The sequence below is a fragment of the Thalassophryne amazonica genome, chromosome 3 (genome assembly GCF_902500255.1).
Source record: "Thalassophryne amazonica chromosome 3, fThaAma1.1, whole genome shotgun sequence".
NCBI classification, from domain to species: domain Eukaryota; kingdom Metazoa; phylum Chordata; class Actinopteri; order Batrachoidiformes; family Batrachoididae; genus Thalassophryne; species Thalassophryne amazonica.
The window spans coordinates 56,217,497-56,244,984 of NC_047105.1; the positions used below are offsets into that span (position 1 = coordinate 56,217,497).

General features: G+C 39.2%; 1 protein-coding gene across 1 annotated transcript; it reads right to left on the reverse strand.

Annotated features, from left to right (window-relative positions):
• Positions 1-454: 454 nt before the first annotated feature.
• On the reverse strand, positions 455-25,375 carry LOC117506773 (isotocin receptor-like). The gene is made up of 2 exons (XM_034166369.1): positions 24,454-25,375; positions 455-852 (listed from the first exon to the last, which is right to left on the reverse strand). Exons 1-2 carry the CDS (start codon positions 25,373-25,375, stop codon positions 596-598), a joined length of 1,179 nt encoding a protein of 392 aa, XP_034022260.1. The 3' UTR covers positions 455-595.
• Between the last annotated feature and the right edge of the window lie 2,113 nt (positions 25,376-27,488).

A 27,488-nucleotide genomic window follows, 5' to 3' on the forward strand; every position in this document is an offset into this window, starting at 1 on the left:
GTGCCCATTTGGAGAAGAGAATTTCAGGCAATTGGATGCAGATGTAAATAATTGCGCTGTCACCTAAGGGCGACAGAAACTAGTCCAGTGAGGACGATGCCGAACTGCGTGGATTTAATGGATTAAACTGGATTGATCGATGGATTTACCATGGATTTAACTCAATGCAGCAGACGAGATCACAGAATTTCCAGTTTGGCATGAAGACGCTGTTGCTCCCGTAAGCTTTGACGAGCCGAACACAACCTTTCACAACGATTCGCCGACTGAATTACAGTACCTGCAGAAAAATAAACTGTGCTGTTTTACCGATGTCCGCAAATCATCAGACACAACAGCGTTATTCCCTAATTTGAGGCCTTGGTCCAAATGGTGCAAATATATACAAATTCTAAGAGGAACCTTCTAATTTATTCAATGTTAGTTTAGCAACAGGATCATTCCCACACTGAATTCCATTTAGACGTCTCTCTTTTTGAGATATTTTGGTCACATTTGTTCTTTTCTCACTTACATATGTAGCAGTACCAATGAAGATGATTAAATGTGAAAAATGGGGTTTGCATGAAGAATAAATTACTGAATAAGTGAAGCATTAGATTCTGAGTCCTCCTGTGCTGGAAATTTGGGTGCGGCTCCTCTGGCTGCTGCCGTTCTTGATGACGTAGGTGGAGGATTTGTGCCTACACTGGTGGTCACAGCTGCAGGAGGATGCTGTCATATAAGATCTACAGCAGCAGAAGAAGCACCGCATCAGGTCACCGAACAGATAACCAGTGAAGTACAAGTAGATCCAGGGGTTACAGCAGCTGTTCAGACTGGCCAGCAACATGGCAATGATGAAGGCCACATCTAAAAGGAAAATGGAGAAATCAAATTCAAATTACTTCATTCTATACCTGCAATCTGATGGCATCTGATAAGGAAAATGTGACTGAGTTGTGGATGTTGCGATTGGTACAATAAGGATGAGCGTTATAGACAATAAAAGATTGAAGCAGCAATTCTTCATTCCATTATTCATGTTTTGTTTGCTGACATCCGCATTTCAGGTTTTTGTGCTTCTGTTTGCACACAGTGGATTTTGCAGTATTAAATCAACATTGCAGCGGGTGCACGTGGTTCCATTCAAAACAATGTTAAATGAACACTAATCATAGTGTAAATTAACTCTGTTAGCGCTGATCAGTTTGATTTCACACTATTATGAACGGGATCATATTAATTTGTTTGAGTGTTCATTAAACATTGCACAGCTTACTTAGTCTTAATTAGGTTTATCCCTAATTTTATGAACAACTACATAAAAGTAAAAACTAAGAGGAAAAATGCAAAACTTTACACTGTAGATAAAGGATATAGTCAATAAGTCACAGAAGCTTGTTTCTTTTATAATTTTTGAAATTTCAAATGGATTTCTAAGTTATCATCATACAAACTCATGTTTGTCAGGTAGTTCAGTGAAATGAAAATTTCAATGTGTCAGTTTAAATTAACAGTGTGAATTTTTGTATTGAAACAAAACTTATTGATATGCTGGGCCTCCGCTGTGGTCGTACACTAGCAATAACACTTGCATTGCCTTTTTATTTATAAAGTGCATTAAATAATCCCTCAGCATCTCATTAGACCTGTTTCCACTGGCTCTTGAACTTCTCCAGGCTGCCCCTAGTCAGCAATCCTGTTTTTGATTTTCACTGACATTATTTCAAGGTGCAGTCAGGGACCAGAGGGTGTCCAGTTCGGTGACCTCAGAATTACATTTCTGCTTTTTGAGTAATATGTGGTTTTGTTGACTTCATCAGATTGTCCCCTCTGGGTCAGGGGAGTGTTATTGCCCCAAGTGGAGGACTTTAAGTGGCTCAGGGTCTTGCTCACAAGTGGGGGTAAGTTGGATCGTGACATTGACAGACAGACTGGGGTGACGTCTGATGATTTGCAGATGCCTGTACCAGACTATTGTGGTGAAGATGGAGCTGAGGCAGAATGGAAGACTCTCGATTTACCACCAGTTGATTTACGCTCCTATCTTCATCTATGGCCATGAACTTTGGGTGATTACCGAAAGAACAAGGTCATGGATAAAAGTGGCAGAAAAGAGATTCCTCCATCAGGTATCAGGGCTTACATTCCTGGACACGGTGAGAAGCTCGACTATCTGGGAGGGACTTTTGACACAAAGTAGAAGGTTTGACCACATTACACCCATTCTGGCATCCCTTCATTGTCTTCCGGTTTCTGCCAGATTGGATTTTAAAGTCTTATTGTTGGTTTATAAAATTGTTCACAGACTGGCACCTTCCTACCTGGCGGACTTGGTTAAGCCCTGCGTACCTGCGCGGCCCTTGCGTTCACAGGGCGCAGGGCTTTTGTGTGTTCCGAGGGTGAACAAGACGTCTTTGGGATATAGAGCCTTCTCCTACCATGGTCCGACTCTTTGGAACGATCTATCTGCAGTTATTAGGCAGTCTGACACGGTGGAGACTTTTAAATCAAGACTGAAGACCCACTTTTTTAGAATGTCTTATCATTAATCTAATTTGTTTTTATGTTTGCTTTGTAATTTCTTTTTATTCTACTGTGTTTTATCTTTTTATTGTGCCTTTCTTGATTTTAATTTTGATTTTAACCCCTTAACGCCTATTGTCGCATATATGCTACAATATTTGACTCAAATATGCAACATACCAAATTGACCAGTATGTCTGTTGTCACAAATTTGCAACATACCATTATTATTATTATAACATAAATTCATTACCAAAATACCAAAATTACTATTTATTTTTTGTGCAAAAGTGAAATTAATTATCTCAACATTATTTACCATCTACTTAAAGGCAAAAACACACAAAACGTTTTTTATATACAGCTATATAAATTCAGGTGTTAAGGGGTTAATTTACTTTGTGTTGTTATGAATTGTGTGAAGAGCCTTGGGGCGACTTTGTCGTGAGTTGGCGCTATATAAATTAATAAATTGAAATTGAAACTGAAATTGAGGGACTCTGAGTAGAGCCGCTGCTTCTTGACACTGAAAGGAGCCAGCTGAGGTGGTTCGGTCATCTGTAGAGGATCACCCCTGTTTGTCTCTTAGGGAGAGGAGGCCCCAGGGAAGATCCAGGACATGCTAAAGTTAATATATTTCCCAGCTGGCTCAGGAACACCTCAGGATCACCCAGGAAGAGTTAGAGGACTTGGCCAAGGATACAATTCATTTTATTGACCTTATAGAGTGCCAAATCATGACAGTGTTGCCTCAAGGCGCTTCACAGAAAACAACAACAAATTAAACCAAAAGATCAAAGAGCACAATTAAAAGATTAAAAGCATCACAAAAAAAAAAAAAACGTAAAAAGAATAAAAAGCATAGTAAAACAATATGTTAATCATATAAAATAAAGAACAAATGCGTCTTCAATCGCGACTTAAAAGTCTCAACAGAGTCCGACTGCCTCACTAATGCAGGAAGAGCATTCCACAGGACCGGGGCACGATAAGACTTTTTATTCAGATACGGAAGTTAGGGATGAGCTGCTTGATCTACTGCCACAATGACCTAGACCTGGATAAGCGGCAATGAATGAATGAGTAAAACTTTTGTGATTTGAAGACAACTGTACTTCTTTACATCACATGTATGAGCTGTATCTGCTATTAAGATGCCAATTAAACATCATGTTTATTGCACGCGTGCCTTGGACTGGTCACAGTAAAAGCCCACGTTAAAATGTGCAGTTTTATCAAACAACACAATGCCATGAGTTTGCCATGAGTTTGCGGGGATATTGCAGTTGTCATGCCAACTGCAGGAATATCCACCAGAGCTGTTTAGTGTGAAATGAATGTTCATTTCATGACCACAAACTGCCCCCAGTGTCATTTCCACTAATTTGGGAGAACATCCAACAGTAGAACCAAAACAGTCCAGGATCAACGCATCCACCTTCAACTAATAAAGGTCTATTTTCAAGATCAGCTGCACATGTTAGAGTGGCCTTTTCCCGTGAGCAGTTCAAAGCACATAGTATGTGCAATAATCATGCCGTTTAATCAGCATTGACGCACCAGCCAGGTGGATGGATTAACTTGGCAAAAAGTGAAGTGCTTACTAACAGTTTTTTCTTTTTTTATTTAAATCAAATTTGTGAACAACATTAGAAGGAAATAAACCTTTTGTGTGAAGAGAGATCTTTTATTTAAACTCATGAAAAATGGAAGTCTTGCATTGATATTATTGTTCAGTATAGTTTCTGACACATTTGTACTACAAATAAAACATACGTATATAGCAAAGTCATTCAAACTGGAAAGGGAACAATATCAAGGTTTTTAGGAGCTTAATAGCGTGAAAATGATTTATTAAGTGCTGCTTTCTGTGTTCCTCGAGACAAAATGATGACCTGCGGGTGGTCGGTCATTTGCATTTTGTGCATCTTAGCTGTGGAACAAACTGCTGCCTGAGATTAAGCAGTCGAGTTCTATTGAAATATTTAAAATCTAGATTAAAATCACACCTTTTGTTGGCTGCCTACAACTCTTGATGGTGGGAAATGTTTGGTGTTTTGAGTTTGTTTTTATGTAATTTATTTTAAATGATTAAATTTTTGAATAATTTTGTGATAGTGTGATTGTGAAGCATTTTTGGTTAAAGTGCTATATACAGCTAATGAAATAATAATAATAATAATAATAATAATAATTATTATTATTATTCCCTACACTGTTTTTCTTAGCTTTTAAAACTGAAGGCAGTGTCACCATGTGTAACATAGATGTCAAACACCCTGGCCTCATTTCTGACGTGTTTTACCACAGAGACCACTTAAAAGGAGATAAGCTCAAATGACAAAATTGAGATTTGTTCTTTTGTGTGTGTGTTCATGCGTGCGTGCATGTGTGTTTCCCCTGTGTCTTGTTCACAGCACTTTGAATTATAGCACAGTTTTTTTGTATGTTACCAGGCAGGAAAAGCAAAATTTGTTTTGGTTCCTTTCTGTAATTTCACAACATACAGCTGGGGACTGAAGTCATAATAATGGAAAGAAGGTGAATGTGTGACTTATTTATTTGATGAAAAACACATCTATGTGGCAGATATCTGTGGTAAAAATGTTAAACATTCTATAACTGCAAAGTGCTTGTCATTCTGTACATGCATTCCAGATTCTGGTGACGTGATGTATGGGGAATGATTAAAGGGATGAGGGATGATGTATGAGGTTATTTTTAAAATATCTTTTACTTTAAAGCTTCATAGTGTAGAAGTTAGTGCCATCTCGTGGTGAGACTGCAGAGTGCATTATGCTATCGCCTGTTACAATTTTGTTTTGTTTTATCTTTTCACTTCTGTGGTAAAGAGGATTCATGCTCCATTGCCTTCGCTCGTGATGAGCAATTTTTTTAAACTGTCATTTAGTCCCATTGAGATTAAGATCTCTTTTACATGTGAGACCTGGACAATTTTTAAAGATTTCAAACCACCTACCCTGCATGTCTTTAGATATGGGAGGAAGCCGGAGCACCCGAAGTACACAGTAAACTCACCAGTGTAAAACTAACACTGACAGTGTTAGTTTAACGCTAGTGATTTTAAGGTGTATGACCCTCCATTTAAAAAAAAACATTTTTTTGTTTCATTTTTTGAAAGCATCTTGTTCTTGTTTTGTTGCTAAATAAGTTTAATCATTTTTAAAAAATATTTTCATTCAACAAAATTGCTTTGTTTGAATTTATTTCTGACCATATTTTAAAATATGTACATAAAGTTTCTGTGAAGGCTCTCAGTTGTCCAGGTGGTTTCCATAGTAGAGAAGCTTGAATCTTCGACTGGACTGGGTTGCTTGACGCGAGAACGTTTCGCTTCAAAACGCAGAAGCTTCCTCAGCTAAAATTCTTGCTCTGGTAGTCTGACTTCTGTCTTGACTCTTGTAGAGAAGAATAACAGAAGCCACAAAAGCTGGAGTTTTAAACCTAACCAGACCCTTCCTACCGAGTGGCAGACTGCTATTGGCTAGTGACTAAACAATTGCTCTAATTAACAACTATTGTGCTCTAGTTAGCACCCTCCTAATGACAGGGCAGCTGTCCCTCCTAACGATGGGACTGACGCCTCTCTTGACGACTCTCCTGATGACGTGAATGACTCATTACCATGAACAAAACACTGAAACTGCTTTGACCTGAGTACCCCATTGTAAACAGGGGACAAAGCGTGTCTCAGACCCCCTCCCCGGTTAAGGCTGGGTTTCAAATGTTTCACATACAATGCCTCCTTCACTCCTCTCTCAAACCATTTCTTCTCTCTGGCTAAGATTTTAACTTCCTTGTCCTCAAACATGTGGTTAGTGTCTTTAAGGTGGAGATGAACTGCAGACTGAGGTCCACCAGCGCCCTCTCTGTGGTGTTGATATAGCCTTTTGTGTAACGGCTGCTTAGTCTCACCTATGTAGTGTTCGTTACAGTTTTCCTGACATCTGATAGAATACACTACATTGCTCTGTTTGTAACTAGGGATCATGTCCTTAGGGTGAACTAATTTCTGTCTCAAGGTGTTAACAGGTTTAAGTAAAGTGGGATTTTGTACTGTCTGAAGATCCTCTGTAGTTTTTCCCCTACTCCTGCTAAATAAGGGAGAGACACTCCCCTCTTCTCACCTCCGTCTCCTGTCTGTCTGGTCTCTTTGTTCTATGGGACTTCTGCACTTTATCCAGGGACCATCGTGGGTACCCACATACTGTGCGGGCTTTCCGGACATGTTGTTGTTCTTTAGCCCTTCCCTCTGTAGTTGTGGGCACCTGTAGGGCTCTGTGTTGAAGAGTCCTGATTACCCCGAGCTTGTGTTCAAGGGGATGGATTGAGCCAAAGAGCAGATATTGGTCAGTGTGAGTGGGTTTTCTGTAAACCCCTGTCTGGAGCTGCCTGTTCTCTCCAATCGTAACATCACAGTCCAAGAAGGCTAAATGGTTGTTTCTGGCATCCTCATGTGTGAACTTGATATTGGAGTCCACTGAGTTGATGTGCTCTGTAAAGGCCTCCACTTCTTGTTGCTTGATTTTAACCCATGCGTCATTGACATATCTGAACCAGTGACTGGGAGAGATGCCTGTGAACAACTCCAAGGCTCTCTTCTCCACTAGCTCCATGTACAGATTGGTCACAATGGGGGATACCGGAGTTGTTAAAGTTGTAAGATTAAAAATCATTATTCAACAACACTTTAATATGTATTTAGTTTATTTGGGGTACTTTAAAGGTGAGTATTTTCTACTTATTTTTTAAGACAAATTATTAGTAGTTTAAGACGTGTTTAGGTTTCATGGGTTACATTCTCCTTGACCTATTTGTGTTTGTATTTAAAGGTTTTTTGAGGGGCCATACTAAAATACAAAATGGACAAAATGGAGCAAATTGGGGACTGATAATCACGAAATGGGCATAAAATGTAACGAAATGGACTGAACCAGGCTGATTCCAAATAAGTACTTTAATTTAATTGCTTGGCTTTTGGGTTTTGTGAGATGCTCTCAGTACATGTAGTAGGGGCAGGTGAGCCATCTCACATTCAAGAGATGAAACTTCAGTCGATAGGTCAGTCTGCTCCATTTCCTTATGTTTTACCCCCATTTTGTTATTAGCAGTACTCATTTCACAAAAAAAAAAAAAAAAAATTAATAAAAGTACTTAATTGAATCATATTTGGAGTCCGTCTGCTGTTTTTACCCCGGTTTCATTATTATCAGTCCCCATTTCACTCCATTTTGCTTAAAAATAAAGTACTTAATTGAATCATATTTAATTATATTTAGAATCAGTCTGGATCAGTCTGCTCCATTTTGCTACATTTTACCCCCATTTCGTGATTATCAGGCTCCATTGCGCCCCATTACACTCCATTTTGTATTTTAGTATAGCCGCTTTTTTCCCTGTACTTGGCCGCGATGGCTTTTCAAAATAAAAGGAAAGAAAAGAAAAGCTAAGGCTTGGTCATTGAGTGACCTCCAGTTCTAACATCTGAAGCACGCTGTCTGTCCAAGTGGTGGAAACTGCTGGTCAACCCTCACAACAAGACTGAGGGCCACTTGACAGATAATGATAACAATGTTTAAACTCATGTATAAGTACAGAAGATCTTGTAGCATTTATTGTAACATTGCTTTGTATGCTAATAAAAATCAAATCTAGGTCGTAAAACGGAGTTCTCCATTAATGCTTTCTCTCCCACAACGTGTGAAGAGAATGATTAGATTTGTGGTTAGATTATTTTAAAAACGTCCGACAAAGGTATCTTACGGATAACATCAAGTTTCTAAATTAGCTTCTCAACTCAGCCACCACTGTTTCACATCCCTGTCTGTGTATGTTGAGTTTTTGAAATTGTGAAGGTTTTATGTGGTGGCACTTATTCTTCATGCAAGATACAGTCAGTGCAGTCGCATTTACAGAGCAGAGCCATTGAGTCTGCTAGGACATTAACGTTAGTGCTTCCTGCAAGCAAAAGTTAATGATCCACTCTGAGCCGTGCTGCTGAAACACGCTGCAGAATTCAAAACCAATTGACCGTCACTAATTCTTTGGAACAAAGTTTAGTGTGCAGGGGTTTTTTTTGTTGTTTTTTTTAAATGCAAGTCACAGACTTAAGGTACAAAAATACAGTTTTGCCCCACCCCACCATAACAAAAAACAAACAGAACCCCATAATTACCCTTAACTCCCTTCTTCCTCCACAACCCATGATCCTCTAATCTGTATAAATAAATCAAAATTAAATGAAAATAGAATCTAAAACAAGTGACAACCACAAGTGAAAACCATAACACACAAACTTGTAGACATGTCACAAATTACAAATCTGATTAAAATACAAATAATAAAAATAAACTACAAGCTCCATTTAGTTAAACTGCTGAAAGTAAAGAATTCACTTGCAAGGGCGTAGGTTTGGTCTCAGCTTTGGTAGGGACAATACCACCCCCCACCCCCACCCCCCCACCCGGCCCCCCTGCTCACCACCATCACCCCCTAACCCACTCATACCATTAGATGCACAAGTACAGCATAATACATAACATATGACGACATAATGCTGAATAATTTAACACTTTATTTACAATATTAAGTGTGTAGGCAAACAAACAAATAGCTTAAATAACAAAATTGCACCCAAAATCACGAATCTATTCTATAGGCCTACACCTGAGAGAACAAGACAACAAAAAAAAAATACTTGTGGAGCTAACAAAAAAAAAAAAAGTTTTTGCAAACAAGATGTATAATCTATTCTCTTCATCAATAATGCAGTTGTAGGTATCTGGCAACCTAATTTGCCAAAAAAAAAAGGGATTTCCAATGATATATATGGTGTACTACGGTAAACGTAAGCCTGTGATGTCATAACGCAGAGGAAAAACACGGAAGTTTCACACTAGTGCGCCGCTGATTCTCATTACCGTAAGTTCTCATGTAAGCCCTCACTCTGAAAAATTTCAACACTGACAGCAAGCCAAGAACCCGTGCTTTCCAACAGTGTGCTATATGTTGCATATATTACAGTAAAGTGCGTTCGGTGACTTTTGAAACGAGGGAAAAGTATGAAAAAGAGCGCAAAAGTGACAGAAAAGTACAGAGACAGACAGCAAACATAAATGTAGTAATTTTTAAGGAAAAGGCAGGGTGTTAGTGTCATTTGTGAAGGTGTGTGTGCGTGTTTGTGTGGGTGTGCAGTTTATTTTAAGTGTGGCGCACAGCATTGTTCGCAACCCCTCCCCCCCGCCCTTCTTGTTTTTCTGCACCGGAGCAGTGTTGCCAGATATGAAATATGAAACTATCGTACCAAAACCTCAAAATTATCATATTTTGGGAGAAATTATCGTACACAAACAAAACGCATACAACGTAGCTATTTTAGCGTTTTTTTTTTTTAAATTTACAAAGAATTTTATGTCACATTTTTAAACAGTAATTATATTAATGGGGAAACTATGGCACAAAAAGAACGCAAATGCACAAGCAAGACTGTGAAGTAACACAAACATGTTAATTACCAGACTAGAAAGAGTCGAATTCAACCTCGAGGTCGCTGTCGTCATCCGATGCCATGGACACTTGTGCAGATTTTGTTGAACACAGAAAAAAATGTTGACACCTCCATAAGGAACTTGAACTTTTTTTTATTTTTCTTGTATATCTCTTTGCGCTTGTGTTTTGTTCGTTTGTTATTGCATTTGTTGAAATACAGTTTTGAAAAAAAAAAAAAAAGATGTTGGTTGGGGAATCTTCCTGTCCTGCAGAGATTGGATGGGAACTCATTACTTTGTATGAGAGGGGGCGGGCTTTCAAATGACTGTCCCGGCAGCCCAAAGCCAGCAGCAGCCCTGTGTGTGGTATGTCTTTGATGCCGCCTGAGTGCAACGCCTGCAAAATGATTCTTGGGTGTCAGAGAGAGATGCGTGTTTGGGCAACCAACTGAAATTATCGTACATATTGGATTTTTTCCCATTATAGATCGTACAGATGGCAAAACTATCGTACAAATACGATAATTATCGTACATCTGGCAACACTGCACCGGAGCCACCCATCCTCTGCGCTCCGGGACCTCCCACTTTACAAATGAAGCACTGCCTGCCACGAGATGCGCTTTGTTTACGTCCATGTGAGAAGAACGTGAGCCAATGAAATTGCAACATGGGTAACCCTGTCATTCTGGCACGTCGAAAACACAAAACGTGACGACTAAAATTATAGTATCGAGTTCGCAAAAAAATAGTGAATGATTTTGTTATATAAACAAAAATGCTAAATATTGGTAGGGACTATTTTGCCATCCCAAAATATTGGTTGTGACTTGTCCCTATGGTCCATATGCAAACCTACGCCCCTGTTCACTTGTATAACTATTGTAGCTGCTCACTCTGGAGTAAAGCATCATGATGTAGTGTTAAAGACCACTAAATTCACTACATTCTGGGGGGGGGGGGGGGGGTCTGCCGCCGGCAAACAGGCCCATATGAACAAGTCTGAATGTGACATCATGATAAACGTATCTGTTCACAGGCAGACTTCTTGAGCTGGTAGCCCATCAAAGTGAACAAGCAAAGGTCTCCAGTGTGTATAAAACTTTTCTGATGAGCCTCTAAGTGAGCATTTAGTCTTCTCCAGTTTTAAAAGGCCCATGATGTCATGCAACCTGACTTTAATTAAAGGTGGTCGAGAAGATTTCCAAAGCAAAAGAATTCTCTTATGAGATGCGAGAGAGAGGCGAATGCTAGATCATTATTTTGATTGGTCATGGTACGGAGGTTATCCGGAGGTTTAGCAAAAATTGCAATATGTGAAATGATTAAAAAAAAAAAACTGCTGTCAAAAATCAGATAGCTTGGGGCACACCCAAAACATGTGTGTGAGGTTGCATGGAGTCTGTTGACATTTGTTACACTTATCATCAAATAGGTCTGGGATGAGTTTAGGCACAAGTGGATGAAGAGTTAACTGCCCCCATAGCTCTCTCCCAGTAGGGCTCAGAGAATACAAGTTGGAGTTCTGATTCCCACCTTATCTTGATCTTGCTTAAATTGGTGTCCTCATTTGGTGAGAGCAAATTGTAGAGGTAAGTAATGTGGCCCTTCTTTAAAGTTTTAGCCTTGAGAGCCAGGTCTAGCCCACTAGGTGTTGGTACATGAGGGAATGATGTAGTGTGCTTTTTGCAAAGTCTCGAAGTTGAAAGTAACGAAAGAAATCAGACTTAGATAAATTAAATATGGAGATTAATTGGTTAAAACTCACAAATACACCATCAATGTACAGGTCTCCCAAATTCTGAAGCCCCTTGCTGTTTAGTATTGAATACTGTGGGTCTGTTTTTGCTGGGATAAATAAGTGGTTACTGCAAAATGGGAGAGGCTAAGGGGAGAGTGAGCCATCCAAAGCGACGTCTTATTTGTGCCCAAAATTTCAATGTCCCAGTTACTACAGGGTTAGAGGTAAAGCTCAGTGGGTAAATGGGTAGAGTGCTACAGGTCAAAGACAGTAGTGAAGAAGAGCAGGTAGCTGACTCACTACGGCACCAGCTGGGCTGGGGGAAAGAAACCAGGATATTATTTTGTGCACACTAGCATCCCAGTAGTATTTGGTTAGGTTAGGAAGTCCAAGTCCCCCAGTTGATTTGTCCCTGCACAAAAGTGTATGGTTTGCCCTGGGCCTTTTACCAGCACAGATGAAAGAGGACATAATGTCATTTTAAGTAGAAAAAAAAAGCTTTGCATAGGAAAATGGGAAGGCATTGAAAAGCATACAAGTATCTTGGTAATGCATTCATTTTCATAATTTCTATCCTACCCGCGAGGGATAATGGTAGGTATTTCCATCTTTGTAAGTCAGACTTGACCATTGCTGTTAGTGAAGTGGTATTTTGTTCACGTATTGTTCTTAGGGATCAAGAAAGCTTGATGCATAGGTATTTAAATCCATTTTTAGCTATATTAAAAAGGTATAGCAGATGACTGCAGGTCAATGGCTAATTGGTTAATTGGAAAGTATTCGCTATTTGCAATATTTAATTTATATCCAGATAATTGACTAAAAGAGTCTAATAATTTTAGAATGTGTGGGATGCTTGTCAGTGGGTCACTCACATAGAGGAGCAGATCGTCTGCATATAGTGACACTTGATGTTTAATGCCAAATCTTTCAATCTCTCTGAAACTGTCAGGTTTTGGCCCTGTTTATGTTTCAATCATTGTTTGTCCCTTTTTCCTTTTCCACTGTCTGCGCCGATCTTGATGAAATAATTGTTTTCGTCACTTGTTAATTTTCATCCGAGTTTGGTTTTGATCATCCCTTCTCTGTGTACTTTTGTCTCTGGTTTTGTTTTCTGTTTATCATTTATTTTCGGTTCAGTCATTTATGTCACTATCTGTTATTCGGTAGTCTCGGGTTTTGTTTGTGTTCTTCATGTATTCACTGTTTAGCAATGATTTGCCTTTTAGCCATCTTTATTACTTTTCATACTCTAGCCTTTTTTCAGGCCTGCTCTAGTTTTGCCCTGCCAGTCTGTGTCTTCATTGTGTAATCATTATATCCCTGACATACATAGCCGGAATCATGCAGAGTGGCGTTGGACTTATGAATCGGCGCACATCCAAAAAGTGTCAGATTTCAGTTCCAAAATATTCTGACAGCCATCTGCGGTAGTCCACACAGTTGATCAAAATCGGCTGGTGACCCCGAGTGTTACGCACATGTTCAAAACTCTCTGGGCACGGTCAAGATGGGACACCTATCCGACAGTGGTCCATGTGTAATCTGAGGACCATCTGACCACAATTTACATATTCCAGTGGTGGCAAAATGGCTTCTGAAACAACTTGAGCACATACGAGGGAACCTCAAGATAGATCTGGCACCGCAAAGCCTGCTGGTATGACCTGTGTCACATATAATAATGCACCCCAACCCCCCCGAGCTCAAAGGAACTGTGGAAATGTGTGTGGCACGCTTCATCACAATAATAATTCTGAATTATTATCATGAACAGTGGGTTTCAAACCGAAAGCTCCGTGCACTGACGCAAATCTGAACAGCTGTTATATCCACAATAGACCTTACAGTACATATATTTGTCCATTCCTTCCCATGGGCGATGTAAATAATGTGAACTATTGTCTCCATCATAACACAGGCAGCTGCTTCTCCATGATGCACAGTAACGTGTCATTGCATGCGTCAGGCACGGAGCTGAATGGATCTCACGCTGTAATAAATGACCAACTTCTAACATTGTAGGAGATATAACATGGAACTTGTGCCAGGCCGTTACGCCATTAATAAACATGAATCTCACCTCCAACAGCGGTCCAGGAGTGTTTCACAGCGCAAACATGGACAGGAAGCCGGGACAGCCACCTGCGGTTAAAATCCTCTCACCCAAAAGAAAATAATTAAGTCCATGTGATAATCCAACCATCACGGTGTCCAGACTTGCGTTGTGCTCCTGAAGTGGGGAAACAAGAAAAAGAAAGCTCCCTGGAAAGGTGCTCCATCTGAGGGACTGCATGGCCCAATGACAACAAACTTTAAGAAAAGCATTTAGTGGCCCATGCAGCATTATGCATATATACACACACACACACACACACACACACACACACACACACACACACACACACACACACACACACACACACACACAAACACACACACACACACACACACACACACACACACACACACACACATATGGCTGAGTGATAATTGAAGCCCCACACGTGTGCATGTTGCTCACATGCATGCGCACGAGGAACACAGCGCTGCGGTCTGTGTTTCCCATCCAGTCATTTGAAGATCAGGCAGTCTGCAGTGCCTTTTATGTAGTATGTGTTGTCTACATCCGCTCTGGATGCGATCTGAGAGGTGTGGATGAGGCAGTCTCTGCGCGCCGACACTGCTGGCCACGCCTCTTTTCCTCCCGACTGCATTGGATTATGGCAATATTTGCCATGTCAGGCATGCTTCCAGCAAATTCTTGCTATGTGTGACCCATGATTAGTTTTCTTTCTTGGTTGTTTTGTTCTTATCATTTGTTGAATTATCTGTTATTTACTTTTTCCACTTGTGAAGTTCAGTTCCTGTTTTATCTTAGCATTTATTTACTGGTTGTTCCCTTTTCAGTTTTTATAGTTGTTTCTTTATGCAATTCTTTTCATGTTAGTATTTAAGTCCGTCTTTGATTGGTTGTTATGTCACGTCACTATCTTGTACTTGCTCTGTTGTTTTTGTATCTTTCATCACTTCACTTTGGATCTGTCGTCTTCCTGTTTTCCTTCCCTCACACTCTTTCATCTGCATTTCATATCCTTCTCCCACACGTGCGTCTCGCCACTCACCAGCTTTCTTATTTAAGCTTCTTTCATTCACTCCTTCCTTGCTCATTTGTTGACTATGTTCACTCATCAGTTCTCTGTCTCAGTTCTGTTTATGCCAAGCCATGTTTTGACCCTGCTCTGCTTTTCGGATTTTGCCTTTTGCCTCAGCCCTGATAACCCTGTTTGCACGTATAATGAACCCTGCTTGTTTTTGACCACGTCTTTTTGTCTGACCCCTGCCTGTTACCTTTGCTCCGTGGACTGCTTACCTGTGTACCGTACCCTTGCCTGCATTAAAGATCCAACCATTTTACTCGTACGCCTCGCCTGAGAGTCTGCATTTTGTGTCCAGCCTCTGTCTGTGCCTCGCTTCCACTCAGCTTGACATAAATGCTTTTCCATCTTTAGTGAAATAGAGAGTGGTTCAATTGCTAATGGAAATAATAATGGGGACAGCGGGCATCCCTGACATGTTCCCCGAAACAATGAGAATGGAAAAGAGCACTGCTTATTTGCGCACACTGAGGTAACAGGAGAAGAGTAATCTGACCCATGAGATGAAATCAGAATTGAACCCCAAACGTCTCAAGAAGAAAAAGAGAGAGGCCCACTCCACCCGATCAAACGCCTTCTCTGCATTGAGTGAGACAATGACCCCTGGGACATTTGAAGAAGACGGGGGGAGAATGACAGTGAGTAGTCTTCTAATATTAGAGTATGAATGTCTTCCTCTTATGAATCCTGTCTGGTCATCTGAAATTATCAGAAGCATGACTAATTCCAATTAACAAGCCAGAGTCTTTACTAGTATTTTGTCATCTCCAGGGAGAAGTGATATTGGCCGATAAGAACTGCAGCTCAGTGGCTCCTTTCCCTTTTTTAAAATGAAAGAAGTAGAAGCTTGCATAAGTGTAGATGGTAGGGTGCCTTGTTTAAATGATTAATTAAACATTTCAAGCAGCAGTGGTGCTAATTGATCTGAAAACGTTTTGTAAAATTAATCTGAGCCTGGGAATTTACCACTGTTCATGGATTGCATTGCTTCCTTATTTTCTTGGAGAGTGAGAGGAGAATCTAGTCTAAGGTTATACATGGGAGAAACCTTGGGTAGAACCAACTTGTCAAAAAAAGTCAGCCAACTGATTATCATCTGTGAGGGATTCTGAGGTATATAGTTGAGAGAAAAAGGACCTAAATGTGCTATTTATTTTGTCTGGGACCTGAGAAATTAAGCCTGAGTCGTCTGTTATCTGAGTAATTTGGTTTGATGCTGCCTTTGCCTTCAGCTGATGAGCTTAGAGGCGTCCAGCTTTATCTCCATGCTAGTACACCAGCCCCTGAGCGTCGAGAAGAATCTGTTCAGCCTCTGAGGTTAAAAGAAGGTCCTGTTCTGTTCTTTTATCCTTTCTTTATATAAAACTGGTGTATATGTGGATGAGAGAGTATTATCTAGATTTGTAATAGGGTCCTCTAGTTCCTTCTGTCCAGCTCTACGTGTTTTATTTGCATAAAAAGTGAAAGAAATTCTTTTACCCCTAATGTAAGCTTTGAGGGTATCCCATAATAAAGATGGGGAGGTCTCCTCCTTTCTATTAGTCTCATAGAAAAAAAAATTAATTGAATCAGTAATGTTTTTTACAGAAGCTGACATCAGCCAGCAAAAGAGGGTCAAGCCTCCAGCGTCTAAACCTCTTTGGTTTCATACTAAAGTGAAATTACTGACATGGTCTGACACTGTTATGGGTAAGTACTGGGAAGATGCAATTGTTGGAATTAGTTTTTATCTATTAAAAAATAGTCTATTCTGGAGAATGCACAGTGCGCATGAGAGAAGAAGGAATATTGTTTTGCAGAGGGATACGAAAGACGTCAACGATCTACAAGTCCATATTGACTCATGAATGTAGAAAACACCTGGGACATTTATAATGAAGTTATAGAAGATCATGGGCTAGACCTGTCTAAGACTTTATCACACAATTCATGTCCCCTCCCATTATTAGATTCAAGATTCAAGATGTTTATTTGTCACATGCAAATATACAATATGTAAAATGCAGTGAAAAGTATCTTTGTACTTGTGCTGACAAAAACAATAACAACATAGTAAAAGCACGCAATCATAAACACTAAAAAAAAGTAAAAGGTGCAATAAAAGTGAACTAATATGTGTGTATATATATATATATATATATGTATGTATGTATGTATGTATATTTATACACATATATATGCATATACATACATACATGGACATATACATACACATACATATATATAGTATTAGTAGATGAGAGTCTAAATTTGGAATGGCGGTAAACAATGAACTTACAAAATTATGGTCATCACAGTTGAGTGTATAGACAGACACCAATATTACCAGCTTTTCATACAGTGTGCCACTGACAATTACGTAACGGCCGTTTGAGTTTATTACTTTATCATTAGTAAAATGAACATTTTTTCTGATTAATATGGCTTTGCCCCTTATTTTATTATTTTTATAAAGTCTTTTTAAGCCAACTAAAGTACCAGATAATTTAATGCTATCAGAAGTTATTCCAAATTTTTACACCTTTTACAGAAACACAATGACATTTTACAGTAGTGTGAGTCTTTAATTTATCAAATACTAATGTTCCTCTCAAATTATAGCTGGACTCCCTCATTTGGAACAGTTCCTGGACATGTTGAGGCAAAACTTTATTTTTAACTTTATACATGATTTGTATCGTGATATACCATAATCAACCAAGTCCCAGAATTTCAAAATATGTTAACAGAGAAATAGTGGGTTTGTTGGCTCACAATATAGTTTATTACTGATAACTCTTATAGCTTTCTTCTGTAGTAAAAATATTGGATTTGTGTTTGTTTTGTATATTTCCCCAAACCTCAATGCAATAGGTCATATATGGGACATGTAATGAATAATATGACTAACGAATGTTGAGAGAGGAAGCCTTGTACTTTATACAGGATTATGATGGCTTTTGAGATTTTACATTTTATATCATTTGAGTTTTCCAGCTTAGTTGATCATCAATAAAAACTCCAAGAAATTTGGTTTCAGTTACAATTTCAATTTCAGCATCGTGGGCTTATTTCCAAATATAATACACTTTGTTTTACCAAGATGAAGTGATAATTTATTTAAATCAAACCATTGTTTGAAATTCAGTAGTTCCCTCTCCATCATGTCCAAGAGCTGTCCCAGATGATCCTCACTACAAAACACCACTGTATCATTGGCAAACAAAATACAACTCAGACTTAGAAACCAGCATATATCATTAATATTTAACAGAAACAACAATGGCCCAAAGACTGAACCCTGGGGCACCCCACATGTAATTTTCAAAAAATTCAGAATTTACCCCACCAATATGGACACACTGATACCTGTTGTGTAAATAGCTAGCTATCCAATCATGTGTCAGTCCTGATACCATACTTCTGTAGTTTATCCAACAGTAAACTGTGATCTATAGTATCAAACGCTTTCTGTAAATCAAAGAAAACCCCTACAGTGTATTGCTTGTTCTCAATTGCATTTATCAAAAGCTTTCTGTAAATCAAAGAAAACCCCTACAGTATTGCTTGTTCTCAATTGCATTTGTAATTTGTTCAACAAAATCAATTAAAACCAGATAAGTCCATATTGCTGTTCACTGAGTATATGATGTTTAGTTATGAAATTGTTTAACCTCTTTACAAATATCTTTTCCAGAATTTTTGAAAATTGTCTTAAGAGTGAAATTGGCCTATATTTTGAAAAGACATGTTTGTCACCAGATTTGAATAGCAGTATCACTTTAGCTATTTTCATTTTATAAGGAAATTTCCCAGTCATTAATGACAAATTACAAATATAAGTTAAAGGTTTAACAATACAATCAATAATATTCTTTATCAAAAACATATCAAATTTGTAACTGTCATCTGATTTTTTTTTCCTTTTAGTTCATGAATTGTCATTAATCTGTTTCTTAAATGTGCATTGAATCTAGAATTGTGTTGTTTTACTGTTGTCCATAGAAAATGTTTTCAAGGATACAATTGAATTTGATAGTTTTTTCCCCACATTAACAAAATAGTCATTGAAATGATCTGCAATAACTTTATTCACAATAACAATTGTCAGAAATTATGTAAAAATAAGATGAATAATCTTTAACAATTTTTTTCTTTTTAATGATTTAATTTAAAAACTTCCAAATACCTTTAATATTGGTTTTATTTTTTTCCAATAAATCACTATAATATTGCTTCTTACAAGATCTCATAATGTTAGTTCATTTGTTTTTGTATGCCTTGTATTTTCTTACTATCTGTCAAGCCAACACAAACATGAACTTTCATAATTCCCTTTTTTCCACATCTGTCTCATTTCTTACTTTCACGCCTTTTGCAGCTTTACTAGCAAGTTAAAACCCCTACATTAAGTTTGAATTTTGTACATTTTGGCTTGTAGCCTAGCATCATTTTACAAAATGTGATCTGAACCGGTGTAATATCTCAAATCAAGCACAAAGTTGAATAAGTAAAACTATGAACTGTCCATATTAGGAAGTGCTAAATACTAAATAGTTGGATTCATCCATAGATTAACTGAGAAAAAAAACCAAAAAAACCAAAACAAAACAAAACAGAAGACAAGCACCTTCAATTGAAATTATAACTCTAATCCAGTATTTCCTCTGGAAACACCATAATTTAAATGAAACTGGTCAGTTTTTTTTTTCCTTCAAAACTATGTTAAAGTGACATAGAGCAGTATTAGCTCCAGGGCTAACTCAGCATAATTATCGAATAATAACTACGGTCAATCGAATAATAAATAAATAAATAAATTTTTTAAAAGTGAAAAATAAAAAACTTCTAGCCCAGGCACAGTCAGGTCTAACCAGTCATCAGGAAATTCAGCTCTTCCCGGTGCTCCATTGAAATTCTACCACGAAGGTGAAGGCCTCATCGGGGATTCGACTCTTTTCCTCACGTCGCCCTCCAGAGTGATCTGCAAACGGGCCGGGAAGAGAAGAGACGGCCGTAGAGAGAGTTTGTACTGATCCATCATCACTAGTGATCATCACATCATCATCCATCATCACACCATCATCATTAGCCCGCTCCACCACGACTTCTGGTGTGTAGTCTTCAAAGATCTGGATCGATGATCCCTGGTAGTTTAGACTCCCTTATCTCTTACAAGCCTCGTGCATGATCAGCTCCTTCGTCTGGTAGTGGTGGAGTTGTAGAATCACCGGCCTGGGGCGAGCACCAGGCTGAGGTTTGGTGGTCAATGTCCCGTGAACGCGGTCCATTTCTGGTGGGGACTGTAGAGTCTGGTCTATTTCTCTGTGTGACCTATCTAAAACTGTTCAAAGTTTAAGGTCTTCAGACTGTGCACTGGATTTCCTTCCTGCTAAGCTTTTGAAAGAAGTCCTTGATTTAGTTGGCCCTTGTATTTTACAGTTGATTAATGCCTCTCTGACTTCAGGTGTCGTTCCTCATTCCTTTAAACAGGCCATAATACAGCCCCTCTTAAAAAAACATAATTTGGATCCTGCTATTTTTCTAATTATAGACCCATTTCTAAGATGCCATTTTTATCTAAAATACTTGAAAAGGTGGTCTATACTCAATTACAGTCACACCTTACTGCATTTGACATAAGTGAAAAATTCCAGTCTGGTTTTAAACCTTTGCACAGCACTGAAACTGCTCTTTTAAAAAGTTTTTAATGATCTTCTTTTAATCATGGACTCTGGCAGCTCATCAGTGCTTGTGCTTTAAGATGTAACTGCAGCCTTTGACACTGTTGACCACCAAATCTTATCTCGCCTTGAATCGTGCGTTGGATTAAATGGCACAGTGCTCATGGTTCAAGTCCTATTTGACTGGTTGGTGCTTTTCTGTAAACCTTGGTCCCTTTGCATCACAGAAAGCCTTTGACTTGTGGAGTACCTCAAGGTTCAATTTTAGGGCCAATTCTATTTTCGCTCTATTTGCTTCCTTTAGGATCAATTTTTAAGAACTATAACATTCAGTTTCACTGCTTTGCTGATGATGTGCAGATTTATCTACCTCTGAACCTTAAAACAAACTCATCTGCCATCCTACAGACTTGCTTTCAAAAAGTCAAAGACTGGATGTCTTTAAACTTTTTGAATCTGAATGAAAGCAAAACAGAGATTGTGGTCCTTGGTGACCTTGACCTTTCTGCCCTTGGTTCACTCGCCTCCTACTGTCGACCCTTGGTGTTTTTATAGACAGTTCTTTTAAATTCGAGAAGCAGATCAACACAGTGGTCAAAACAAGCTTCTTCCAGCTTAGACTTTTAAGTAAAATCAAGCGTTAACTGCCCCCAAAACAGCTGGAACAGGTTGTGCACGCCTTGATCACGTCTCGTTTAGACTACTGCAATTCTCTGTATGTTGGTCTTAATCAGTCGTCTCTGCATCGCCTCCAGATGGTGCAAAATGCAGCTGCGCGTCTGCTCACTGGAGCCAAATGGCACCAACACATTTCTCCTGTTTTATCTTCACTGCACTGGTTACCTGTTGCTTTTAGAATTGATTTTAAGATTTTGTTGCTTGTTTTTAAATCAATTCTCGGTCAAGCCCCATTCTATTTATCTGATATGCTGTCATTGCACACTCCAGGAAGAGCTCTGCGCTCCGCGGACCAGAGTTTACTGGTCTGTCCCAGGTCTAAGCTGAAGACCAGGGGAGACAGAGCCTTTGCTGTTGTGGGGCCCAAGCTCTGGAACTCTCTGCCATTGAATGTCCGACTGGCTCCTTCAATTGACTCTTTTCAGACTCTTTTAAAGACATATCTTTTTGCACTGGCTTTTAACACAAGATGAGCTGAATACTGCCACATCTTTTATTGTCTTGTTGATTTATTTTGTTCTTGTATTTAACTAAATATAATTTTAATTCCTTTTATTGTACAGCACTTTGGGGCAGTGTTGACTGTTTGTAAATGTGCTTTATAAATAAACCTGACCTTGACCTTGGTCACAGAGTACTTCCATCAGGAGGTCAGCAAAGAAAGTTGTGGGCCTGGATCCCTCGATGGATTCTGGAAGGCCGATTATCTTGATGTTATTCCTGTGGCTGCCGCTCTTAAGATCGATGGTTTTAGCTGTTAGCTTACTGTTGCTGTCAGCTAACGCTGCACACGTCTTCTTGAGTGCTTAAATTTGTTTGTCCTGTAGTTCAGCTTGCAATTCCAAAGTGTCAATTTGCTGACCATGGTCTGTTATCACCAGCTGCATTTTGTTGAGCCTCAGTTACAGTGTAGCGAACGACATTTTAAAGTCAGCAGCGATGCTCGCTCGGTGGTCTTCTAGCATGGCGGCTATGTTACTTAGCGTCACGCTGTTGTCATTTGAGGAAGAGCCTACTTTGCTCTTTTTAGGCACTTAAGATGACTTTGACATATCTCTGGGGATTCAGGATGATCTAGAAGAGCTACGATCCAAACCTCTCAGCTAAATCACCTCTGCACGCCTGAAACGTCCAGGAATTAAAAAGTCGGCTAGTAGCACAAGAGTCCGTAAATATGGATCTAACAAAGATGGGGTGTTCTGTTCGGGCCAGGAGTCTGCAGATGTAATTATTCCGTGAACATGTAGAGCACAGACCTGTGTCATGTTGTCGTTACCATGACTAGAAAGTAGGGTTGCCAACCGTCCCTTGAAAAACGGAATCGTCCCTTATTTGGAAATAAAAGTGTGCGTTCCGTATTGACCTGAAACGGGACACAGTTTGTCCCATATTTCTGTGAGAATCAAAAAGTCTGTAAAATGTCAATGGAATTGACTGGCGCTTTATATGGAAACTTACAGTAAATTTGATCCCAGCCTCTCTTCTGCTTTTCACCAATGAGCTGACAGACACAAGTTGACAATACAGAATCACTCTTATCTCATTGGTCGAGGGACATCTGCTCGCAAGAAGATACCGACGTCATGAGCCGACGACGGTCGCTGGACGACAATAACAAATCAGCATGGCTGATATCGATACAGACACCGACACTGGCACTGCAGATATGCCTACGGACAGCAATGTCTGTAACGTCGTTACTACTACTCCTAAAAAAACAAAAAACAAAAAAGAATGCAAAAATACAGGGGCGAATGAGAAAAGGAAAATGGCTGGGTGGAAAAGGTGCGCGACAACAGTATTGTTTACTTTTCAGACTTTATTTTTTGCACTTTTTATTACACTAAATGTGTAAATGTGCACTGTTACATTGTTTTGCACTGTTACATTGTTTTGGATGATGCAAATTTTCTATTGTTTTTTTTGTTGTTGTTAATTTATACAATTTTAAGTTAAGCAATAGCACTACAGAGATTTATTTTTAAAGAAGACAGAATGCTCATATTGAAATTGTGAGTGAAAATTTATTTTGCACTAAAAATAAATTGCTAAATAATAATTTGTTTTCCACGTGTTCATATCAGAACAAATGCATGTATGCATCTACCTAAATTCAGGGTCAAGTCAACAGTCAAATGGTTAAAAATCGTTTCACACAGACGCTGGGAAGGGTGAAGGCAATGGTCAGTCGGCCGGTCAGCCCTGGCGGTGAGGTGTCCCTTATTTATTTTTCAGAGAGTTGGCAACCCTACTAGAAAGTGTAGTGCATTTGATGTCTTCTGGCACTGTCTGTGTTTGTGGGTGTGTAAACATAAAAGCATGTGCTTGGGACAGAATGCAGAAAAGAAAAAAGTTCTGGCTCAGTTTTCATTCTTCCACGTAGCTCACCACAATACATTAAAAGTGGTGACTGCGTACATGTATGCATGCGTGTGTGTGTGTGTGTGTGTGTGAGACTGCGATCATGGACAAACTGGGGAGATCTGACATTTGCCATTTCATATGCTTATGTATTTTGGGTTTTGGTGCTGCCAAAATGGAACATTGATAGGAGTGATATTGTTGGAGAAACTATGGCTATATCTAACAACACTCAACAAAGGACGTTGATAATTACATTCTGGACTCACACACCATTCCAGCAGGGGCTAGTAAATCATCTATATATTAAAAGTGAAATGGGTTTGTGTACTGTATGCATGCCTGCATGCACACGTGCGTTATTTTATTTAGTTAGTTCAATGTAAGTACATAACTGTAAATACATTAAAAATACATGGACGACACAAGAAACTGAAAACACTTATTTCCATTGTGGTACATTTAAAAATCAAATGACAAAATATAAGTAATAATAAAATAAAATAATTATAATAATACTGATGATGACAATAATAATGGTAATAATAATTATGATAATAATTGTGTGTAATTGATAATAAGAATCTAAACTATTTAGAAATACATTAAGATAGTAAATTAACATTAAAAGAAATTACAGAATTCACAGGAAATAAAAGGGTTGAGTTCTTCTGCTGGCCATTTCAACTCATTATAGAAACTTCGCATAATTTATTGCCACCCTTGAAAAAATGTCAGATATTTTATAAACACAACCCAGTCTGGAGCCTGTGGATCCCCACGGACAACACCCTAGTTTGCTGCTAATAATAATGAATACAAAGGATTGTCTTTACCTTCGGTTGGCGCTGCAGGGTCCCACGCAGACCACATCTGGACAAAGAAATACGGCGTCCAGCATATAATGAAAGCGAGGACGACGACAAAAGTCATTCTGGCAGTGCGGATCTTGGCTTTGGAGATGAGCCTCACGCTGCTCACACCAGAGAGGGGATGCGCGCCTTTGGATGTGGTGGGCGACAGAGACACGCACTGCTCCCGTTTAGTTTTTAAATTGAAATTCTGCCATATTTTAGAGCATATCAAGCCGTAGGAGATGCTTAAAATCACCACAGGTAAAATGTAAATACTGAAGCTCATCCATATGATGTAAGCTTTGACGCCCCAGGGTTGTACAAATTCCCCCCAGCAGTCAAAAACTCCCTCCTCGACCTCCTTCATTGAAAATATGTACACCTGAGGGGTGCTGAAGGTTAGGCTGAGCGTCCACGAAGCCATTACGCACAAACGATCGTGCCTTTTACGCACGGATCGGAGCGGCTGACAGATTGCTAAACACCTGTCCACGGACATCAGGACGAGCATGTAGGTGGACGCGAACATCCCGACCACCTGCAGGTATTTGATTAGCCTGCACAGGAAATCCGGCCCGTAGAAGCGAAAGGTGATGTCCCAAATGAGTTGTGGCAACACCTGAAAGATGGCAACCACAAGATCGGCGATGCTGAGGTGTTTCATGAAGTAATACATCCGAGAGTGACTGTGTTTCGTGGAGTGGATGGCCCACAGGACGCACAGGTTACCGGTCAGAGCAAGCAGCAGCACAAGCACCAGGACAGTCACTTCCACTTTGGCCACTTCTTCGTTTCGTCTGGAAGGATTGGCTGTGATGTTCCCGAAACCAGTGCCGTTTGGATGACTGGAGTCGCTCCATGAAACATTCTGCGGCCAGCTTTCGTATTGCGCTTTTATCTCCATCAGCTGTCACATTACGCAGATCCCCTGGTTATCGTACATCGAAGCAATTACTCCGAAAACAGCTTTCAGCCCCTTAAAAATGTGACAGACTCTGTTTCTCTGTGGAGAAACAAAATGCAATTATGAAAACTGCAAATGGTCGCTTGTCTGCGCCCGACATAAAGGTCACAAAGAAATGCTAAAACCAATTATCAGCATCTTACCTTTTTGCTATTATTTGAGGAGCTCAGAGCGCAGCAGCGCTCACATCACCACAGCTTTCGTCTTGATGTCTGCTTGGCTACAACCTTTCAGCCCCCTCCCCATCATCCTCTTTTCATCTGGATCAAACTTCTTCCTTCATTACCCTTCCTCCCTTCAGTGATTTTTAAACCATACCATCACAGATCTACTGTGGTGAGCATTAAACAAGGGAGTAGATGAAGGTATACTGAAAAAGAAAATAGTTGAACCAACTTTATTGAATTGTTTCAATTGGTAACACCTGAATGAATTAAGTTCTTTGAAATTAAGTTAATAAGTTCGATTAAATCTAACTTAAAACCAATTAAGTTCTTTGAAATTAAGTTAATAAATCCAACTTAACTTAATTTCAAAAAACTTAATTCATTCAGGTGTTACCAATTGAAACAATTACGTTGTTCTTTTTTTCAGACTTCATAAGACAAAATTTTTGAGACGTGTGCTTTGATTTCTTGGCACCACTTGATGGGGAGACTGTTCTGTTAATGCACAAGGATGGACATTTCATTCAAATTACATAAGTCAACAACAACCCAAAAAAAAAAAAAGGGGAAAACTTCTTGCATGGACTTGAACTGATTTAGGGTAATTTTGGGGTGCTGGATCAGAATCTGAGTTCAGATTTCCTATATCGCATCACTTTTTTTTTTTTTTTGCAAACTGCATGTTCTGTATTGATGGAATACACAAAAGCTGCTGATTCACTCACCAGTTTAATGCCACTAATCATGCATAAAAGCATAGTTTTTAAAACAGACGTGCAAAATGTGAACAAGAGCCATAATATTATTTATGGCGCTGAAGAGGTGTGCGAGACTGCAGCTTTTGCTTCAGTACTTAACACACACACACACACACACACACACAGATCTTCAAACACTTAAGGGTCGTGGGGGGTTAGAGCCTATCCCAGCAGTCAGAGTGTGAGGCAGGGTACACCCTGGATAGGACGCCAGTCTGTTGCAGCGTCACGTATAACATTCACACCCACACACACACCTACGGACAATTTAAAGTTTCCAATTCACTTAACCTGCGTGTTTTTCGATGTGGGAGGAAGCTGGAGCACCTGCAGAGAACCCACACAAACACGGGGAGAACATGCAAACTCCACACAGATGGGCCACAGGTGGGAAATGAACCCATGACCTTCTCGCTGTGAGGCAACAGTGCTAACCACTATGCCACCGTGCTGCCCAACTCGTATTCAATGCCCCCAAATTACCCAGAATCCATTGAAAAATTCCAGGCTAGAAAAACAGTGTTGACCAGTGTAATCTTTTCAGTTCTGACATTTTGGTCATGTGGCCCATGCATCAGTCAATCAATATTTATTAATATAGACCTTTACAGCAGCCAGACAGTGTCCAACATGCTTTACAGTATAATCAAAGAACAACAATTCACAAAAATAAAACAAGCATACAACTGAGTTAAAAAGGCACAAAACATGTCACAGTACCACTAAGTGTTAAAAGCCAGTATAAATCATTAAGTCTTGAGCTTTGAGCTAAAACGTGCTAGGTCAGAAATCATGTGTAAATCAGCAAATCAGCATTTATGCCATTTCAAATACAAAAAGTAAATCAGGCTTCTCAATATAAAATTTCTAAATTATCTTCCTTAGACTCAAATTGAAAGTAAATCTCTACAACTTGATATAAATTAATAAAAAATATAAAATTCAAGATGATGAGTTACATAAGTATTCAGCCCCTTTGGTATAATACCTGTAAATATTCAGTGTAATTGCTTTTTTTCTTCAGACAAGTCAGGGGATGGATATATGAACATATCCAAGTCACTGAATAAGTCTTGAACTTTATTTATATCAGTTATGAAGAAATACAAACAGTATGACAATCTATGG

What these genes read in the sequence shown, in the direction of transcription:
- LOC117506773 (XM_034166369.1), bottom strand. Translation starts at nt 25,375, where the DNA reads ATGGAGATAAAAGCGCAATACGAAAGCTGGCCGCAGAATGTTTCATGG. An exon ending in CCCTGCAGCGCCAACCGAAG is followed by an intron (nt 853 to 24,453) that starts GTAAAGACAATC and finishes TTTTCCTTTTAG; the next exon opens with ATGTGGCCTTCATCATTGCC.